Genomic DNA, 7,490 nt, shown 5'->3' on the forward strand with positions numbered 1-7,490 from the left:
CGGTGGACCCCACGAGCATCTCCACAATTTAGCTTCCTTGCACGCCAGACCACCTGATGGTCGGGCGCTACCAAGGGAGCTACTGGAACCCCCGGCTATGGTAAGATAGTCGGCTTAACCGGAGTGATATGGGAGTGCTCATAATGAGTGCCCCCATGGGACTGAGCTGTCCACACTCGTCACTTCCCCCCACATTGTTGGGGTGCCCCCCTATGGGGACCCATTTTCCACCCCCGAGGGTGGACCACTCCCCCGTTTGGGGAGTGTTTTAAGTCGGCCCCTCCCCGTGACGGACTTCCCCTTCTGGGGAGCCTTTAGCGGGTGAGCGCCAAACTAGTGCCGCGGCTCCCCCTCTGACTTGTGGAGGTGGGGCCGGTGGCGGGCCCCACGGTGCTGACTCTTGTGCCGGCTTTGTATATATTGTAAATAGTTAGTAGTTAATAGTTAGTATAGTAGTTTAGTTTTAGTTAGTTATAGTTAGTAGTTAGGAAAAAAAAAAAAAAAAAAAACGGGGTGACTCCTCCGCGGGCATCACTCCGCCCAAGAGAATCAAGCCCATCGTATTATGTATATGTATATATAGATGTAAATTGCAGCCGTGCACGCTGCGCGTACCTTCCCCAAAGTCCTCCCTGCATCTACTTCACCCCTGCCCTATGTGGTAGGGAGTTTCAGCCCGGGTAGTGGGGTTTGCCCCGAGGCCCGTTCCGTGCCCCCGTGAGGGGGTACGACGACCCTTCTTCTCTGCAAATTCAGTTCGAGACAGCGAGCCGACGAGTCAAGACCTCTCCGGAAGAAGACGAGAGAACCAACGACAAGAAGAGACTCGCTCCTACGCCCTGCGCCGATCAAGCCACGAGGACCGTGTGAACGCCATACTGAAGCCTTCGTTATTTTCCTCGAACCAATCCCAGCACCCGTTCCGCGACAGCCACTGCGGCAATACTCGAGCTGCCACTTTTCAACACGTAAGAAGTCTAAAAATCACACGTGGTGGCCGAAACTTGAGCGGTGGCCGTCCGGAATATTGGTCCTTCGAGAGCCGGATTCATTTGAGGAAGACCGAAGAAAATTTAAGATAGAACTCACACGGTCCGAGAATATGAGGTCGTCGCGCCTTGACCGGCCCGGCAATGAAGCTGTCTCGGGCTCAACTTCACAAGACGCACAGCAACGAGCTGTGTCGGCCACGCCGCGTTCGGGAGTGACGCAGGGACCGCCACCGATGGCGGCACCCTCCTCCTAAGTGGAAAAGTGTCCGGGAGTGCCGCGGGGCTCACAAGCGATGCCCCCCCCCCTCCCGCCAAATATTGCCTACGCAATACTCGCCGGCGTCGCCAACGGGACCGAACAGCGGGGTCTGTCGTCTAGTGGTCAGACCTCCCAGCACCGCGACACCGGCAACAACTTCAGGCGACGCAGCAATGGAGAGCGTCGTATCCGCGAGCCAGAACAGAAAAAAGTCAGCGCTCACGGCCAATCCAATCCAATCCAATTGTACACGGGTCCCACACCACGGACGCCGCTGCCAAAATCTCGACGACAGAAGAAGGCTCCACACTCCGCGACGGGATGGCGCCACCAGTACGAGGATCTTCGAGAAAGTCGAGTCAACAGTCACAACGGCTGTTGCTTATGGCGCGCCTCAAAAAAGAGCATCTTCGCGCCAAGGAAGAACAAGCCCGACTCCAAGCAGAGCTCGCCGCCGCCCGCATCTCAACATTAGAAGCCGAAGCGCTCGTTGAAGAAGAGGAAGATGCGCGCACGACACTCACGTGTAGTGTGCAGCTCACCTAACCTTATATTTGTAACTGCACACACTAAATTATAACAGTATTACACGAATTGTCGACTTGAACAGTTCTCTTTTATTTCACCTACAACACTCCAATACATGGCGACCCTTAGCCAGCAGTTAAAATTTTGCAACATACGTAAAATACGAGAGTAGCTGAATAAAATATGAAGAAATATAATTATGAAGAATAGAAGTTTGTAAAACGAGAAGAGAAAAGAAGATTTTCAAATTATAGAAAATGTTGCAAATGATGTGACAATAAAAACCAGCAGCGTAACGACAAGTTCTTTTATTTGTGCAAGAATGCAGAAAAGTAGTTAGAAATGGCTGGCACGGCTTGTTTTATTAACACTATCCCCCCTTCGTTGGCTTTGGCTGGCGGCGGTGGCGGTGGCTGTGGCGGAAGGGGGCGTGTTAATATGGCTTGGCGGCTTGGCTGGCGGCAGGGCATGACAGCTGACGTCACGTCCGTTACATTCGGCCATCCTGCAACAATTGCTCCCGCAATGGGGAACACACAAAAACATTTAGTTCTCAAATAAATCAATAAGGTCTTCAGTTTCGAGCTGCTCATCGGAACTACTAGCGCTATCGGACACATGGGCTATACTTTTATAGGGCTTTAATGAATCTGTTGATACCAGGCCAGTGAAGTTTTTATAACTTCGTAAACCTTTTAGATATACTTCTAATTCGATAACAATTGTTACCTACTACTTTAGTTACTACATACGGACCTGAGTACAAATCGTCTAATTTGGTATTAATCCTAGCGGCGCTACTAACCAGTTGGCGCCTGTCTCTACGATACAAAATGCCTTTTCTTATAAACATGAGCTTTTTTTTATATTAATGTTGTGTGTCATTATTGTACTCGCTTGTTTTATCCTAGCTGCAGCTATCTCACGCCGTGCGTCAACAGTTTCTGGTTCGAGACCAGGAATCGAAACATCACATATTGACCTACCAGAGCGCGCAAAGATTAAATCACAAGGCTTGTAGCCGCTGTTACTTTTAATTGTGTTGTTTGTGCCTCAATTGACGGAGTTCACTAAATTATTTGAAGCTTCACTAGGATCAGTTGCCCGCAACACATAAAATTGTATGTTTAGTTTGTTCAACCTGGCCAATTAGCGCGCGGACAAGCAATACCGTTTAACGTATGCCTAAACTGTTTATCTTCTGATATATTTTTTTAAAGTACCTACTCGTAAAAGCTTTCCCGTAGTCTGTCACCACGTGATTCGGGTATCTGGACAAACCCTATTAATATATTTTTCAATGCACGAATGGTCCCGATTGAATTTACAGTACGCGTTAGTTCAGCTATCACAAATTTAGACAACGCATCTTTCATTACGATCATGTACTGGTTGGTGGCCTTTAGATGTCCTACAGAAGGGCATCATGTTATATATTTGTACCATGCGCATAGTATCAGATGGTTTAGAGATCGGATATAGACAGTCTTCTTTTTTTTAACATAGTTATCCTTCTCATGTGTACAATAAAGACATGCTGCCACGTATTTCCTAATAAAGCGTGTCATTTTAAGAAACCAATATTGGCTTTTAATCAAAGCTAAACGATGATTTAGATCCACGTGACAAATGTCGTCATAGTGCATTTGTACAATTTTCCATTTAGCCGAAGGGACTGCGAGTCTATTTCCCTTAAAAAAATTTCGAACTAGTTCATAATTATCTTTAACATCAGCGCGACTTCGTCCGCGTGGAATAAAGCATATAGTTCACAAATAATGCTTTATTTTAGAACATATTTGGTTAGCATAAAAAAAAAACGTTATAGTGAGCCAACCTTAACATATAGATATATGCTATCGCGGACATTTTTTTTAAAGGGGAACAATTCTGTCACATTATTTTAGCGAAACTTTAACCGCTTCTGCAGCGCAGGCACCGGAAGCTCTTAAAAGTGAAAATAACCCGATTTTGAAACATTATTTACTGGTACTTCGCTTGTATTGGCCTTAGCGTGACACAATGATGATCTTAGCGGTCTTAGCGTTATATAGCCTATAACCTTTTATATAGCCTATAACCTTTCTCAATAAATGGGTTATTTAACACTGAAAGAATTTTTCAAATCGGACCAGCAGTTCTTGAGATTAGCGCGTTCAATGCTAGTATAGATTGCTTTATAATCGAACTAAGCTTTTCGTCCTGACATTGCACAGTACAGAATCAATTCTTTAAGATAATTTACGTTCATCATGTCAACAGGATGCCTATTAAGCGCGTCTACAAATGTTCCATACGTTCACCAGGTCTATACTCAACACTAATGTCATAATCTTCTTTCAAAACTCACCATCGCGCCATGCGTGGTATAATGCCGCGTTTGGTAAACGTAGCACAAATCACAGTACAATCAGTTTCTACTATATCATGCTTACCTACTTCATAAACACGGAACCTACGTAGCGATTGTACTACCGCCAGGTTATGAGCTCTTAACTATGATACACACTCTCTTCCTTCCTAGTAACCCGGCTAAAATACATAACAGGCCGCAGTGAGTTGTCAGTTTGTTTTTGTAATAGTATACCAGAAATTCCTAAGTTACACGCATCGGTTTGTATTTCTGTAAGAAGCATAGGATTATACAGAGCTAGCATAGGTTTGGAACATAAACTGTTTTTCAGTTGTTCGAAATTCGCGTTATGTTCACGGCCCCACCCCCATGATTTTTCTTTTTCTTAACTCAGTTAATGGACGCGCAATCACGGAAAAACTGGGAATAAACTTTCTAAAGTAACATAACCAATAAACTGTCGCACACTATGAGCATTATTTGGCACAGGAAACTGCGAAACGGCCGTCAATTTTTGTTGCATCCGGCTGTATACCGTCTGAAGATATTTCATGACCTAAATAAGTGACTTTTTTCTCCAAGAATGAGCATTTACTCATTTAATTTTAAGTCTCCATCATAAAATTTCCCAAGTACTTTCTCCATAATTATTGAACCTGATTTTATACCAACTGAGGGTAGAGGTAAATCGTTTCAAATTGCTAGTATCTCTATTTGACCTACATTTATTTTTACCCATTTCTTTTCTACCCACAGACTCAATTATTTTATTTATTAAACGCATTTAACTACCCCACCTAGTGGAATAAGGTGGAGAAAAAGAAGAAACGCATGAATACAGATGGCGCATTTGCTAAACCAAAAGGAATTCTAGTGTACTCTAAATAATGACCTTGCGGTGTAATGAAAGCAGTTGTGTGTCTGGCACAATGGTTAATTGATGGTAGCCCTGGTCTAAATCTAAACTCGTGAAGTACTTTTCGGTGGATACTTTTATATTTTACCATAGCGTTTAACGCACGATAATCAACGCATAGCCTATTGTCGCCGTTCTTTTTCTTAATAAGACCACTGGTGGAGCATGACTAGCTTCAGATTATTTTATAATGCCGGCATCTAAAAGTTAATTAGCTTTAGATTTAACTATCGTTTGTTCATTATGAGAAAGTAAAGGTGGCGATACATGGGCTGATCACTAGTAAGCTTAATTTGCATTTGGACTAAATTGGCAATACCTAAATCATGTGTATTCGTAGCAAAGCAATGCTTATACTGTATTTTTTAAATCTGAATGACCCTTATTATTTAATGGCTCCTTTTAATTTTTTTTTATTTCTACCCTCAAATCTCGAAATATTTGTAATAGCATGGCTAGGGCAAGTAGAAATGCAACACACCTGGCTGTTTGGCTGTGGCTCCTCGCAGCTGTTGGCCCTCGGCAGGACCTCGCCCGGCGGCCACATGATGGTCTCTGAGCTCATGTTGATGACTTTGACGTAGCTGTATTCGCCGCGCAGCAGCGTCGCAGGCAGGGAGAAGGAAGCTCGTAGCCGTGAATCTCATGAAGCGCCGTGAAGCTCGTAGTACCGCAGTGGAGTAACCGCGTTGCTGCTCTTCTAGTTTCCCTCCACGTGAACCAGAATGATGGAAGGACAGGGCGGCAGGCGCTCTTGGTCCGACGACGTCGAAGTCCCTTTGATTTGATTGTTCCAGGTTCTTCATCCTGTAGCTCAAGTATCGCCTTGTGGACCTCCTTCTGAAGCAATTTTTCAACACCTTCCTCGCCAGTGGAATAGGAGCTTCATCTTCTTCAAACTTGTCAGAAGACCGAGAGATCTGAGCGTGTATATGACGTTGTTTCATTTCTTTATGCCACTTCTGATTGTTGCAAATGATGTGACAATAAAAACCAGCAGCGTAACGACAAGTTCTTTTATTTGTGCAAGAATGCAGAAAAGTAGTTAGAAATGGCTGGCACGGCTTGTTTTATTAACACTATCCCCCCTTCGTTGGCTTTGGCTGGCGGCGGTGGCGGTGGCTGTGGCGGAAGGGGGCGTGTTAATATGGCTTGGCGGCTTGGCTGGCGGCAGGGCATGACAGCTGACGTCACGTCCGTTACAAAAAAGAAAAAAAAACCCTCACAGAAGATTGATTTGGATGAAGCGATGAGAACAATAGAAGAAGACAGAAAAGGGTGTTGCTGCCGGGAGCCGGGAGAATGCTCAAGCCTTATGATGAGAGGATATGCAGGGCGCCGAGAGATAAATTGTACGGGTCCGAGATGGAGCAGCTAGGAGTCAGCTCGAGTCCAATGCTGAGGAGTTCATTCACCCATGCTACGTAAGACGTCATGACCTACATATACGTTGACAGTAAATACGTGCTTACTTCCACCGGATAAGATCGTTCTAAGCAGTGATATCGAGGCGCTGCTCGGCATGGGGAGCTCTGTCATTCTGGCGGGCGACCTAAATCGTAAACACATCAGGTGGAACTCACACACTACAACCCCGAATGGCAGGCGGCTTGACGCGTTAGTCGATGATCTCGCCTTCGATATCGTCGCTCCGCTAACCCCGACTCACTACCCGCTAAATATCGCGCATCGCCCGGATATACTCGACATAGCGTTATTAAAAAACGTAACTCTGCGCTTACACTCGATCGAAGTAGTTTCAGAGTTAGATTCAGACCACCGTCCCGTCGTTATGAAGCTCGGTCGCGCTCCCGATTCCGTTCCCGTCACGAGGACTGTGGTGGATTGGCACACGCTGGGCATCAGCCTGGCTGAATCTGATCCACCATCGCTCCCGTTTAGCCCGGACTCTACCCCGTCTCCTCAGGATACCGCTGAAGCCATAGACATCTTAACGTCACACATCACCTCGACATTAGATAGGTCATCGAAACAAGTTGTAGCGGAGGACTTCCTTCACCGCTTCAAATTGTCCGACGATATTAGGGAACTCCTTAGAGCTAAGAACGTCTCGATACGCACCTACGACAGGTATCCTACCGCGGAAAATCGAATTCGAATGCGTGCCCTACAACGCGACGTAAAGTCTCGCATCGCCGAAGTCCGAGATGTCAGATGGTCTGATTTCTTAGAAAGACTCGCGCCCTCTCAAAGGTCTTACTACCGCTTAGCTCGTACTCTCAAATCGGATACGGTAGTAACTATGCCCCCCCTCGTAGGCCCCTCAGGCCGACTCGCGGCGTTCGATGATGATGAAAAAGCAGAGCTGCTGGCCGATACATTGCAAACCCAGTGCACGCCCAGCACTCAATCCGTGAACCCTGTTCATGTAGAATTTGTAGACAGTGAGGTAGAACGCAGAGTCTCCTTGCCACCCTCGGA

The 7,490-nt window shown here is 45.9% G+C and overlaps 1 protein-coding gene across 1 annotated transcript; it reads right to left on the reverse strand.

Annotated features, from left to right (window-relative positions):
* Positions 1 to 2,071: 2,071 nt before the first annotated feature.
* LOC134201672 (uncharacterized) lies at positions 2,072 to 6,265 on the reverse strand. Its single transcript, XM_062676914.1, has 2 exons — positions 5,530 to 6,265; positions 2,072 to 2,284 (listed from the first exon to the last, which is right to left on the reverse strand). Exons 1-2 carry the CDS (start codon positions 5,993 to 5,995, stop codon positions 2,088 to 2,090), a joined length of 663 nt encoding a protein of 220 aa, XP_062532898.1. The 5' UTR covers positions 5,996 to 6,265; the 3' UTR covers positions 2,072 to 2,087.
* Positions 6,266 to 7,490: the final 1,225 nt, after the last annotated feature.

The sequence above is a fragment of the Bombyx mori genome, chromosome W, assembly GCF_030269925.1.
Source record: "Bombyx mori chromosome W, ASM3026992v2".
NCBI classification, from domain to species: Eukaryota; Metazoa; Arthropoda; class Insecta; order Lepidoptera; family Bombycidae; genus Bombyx; species Bombyx mori.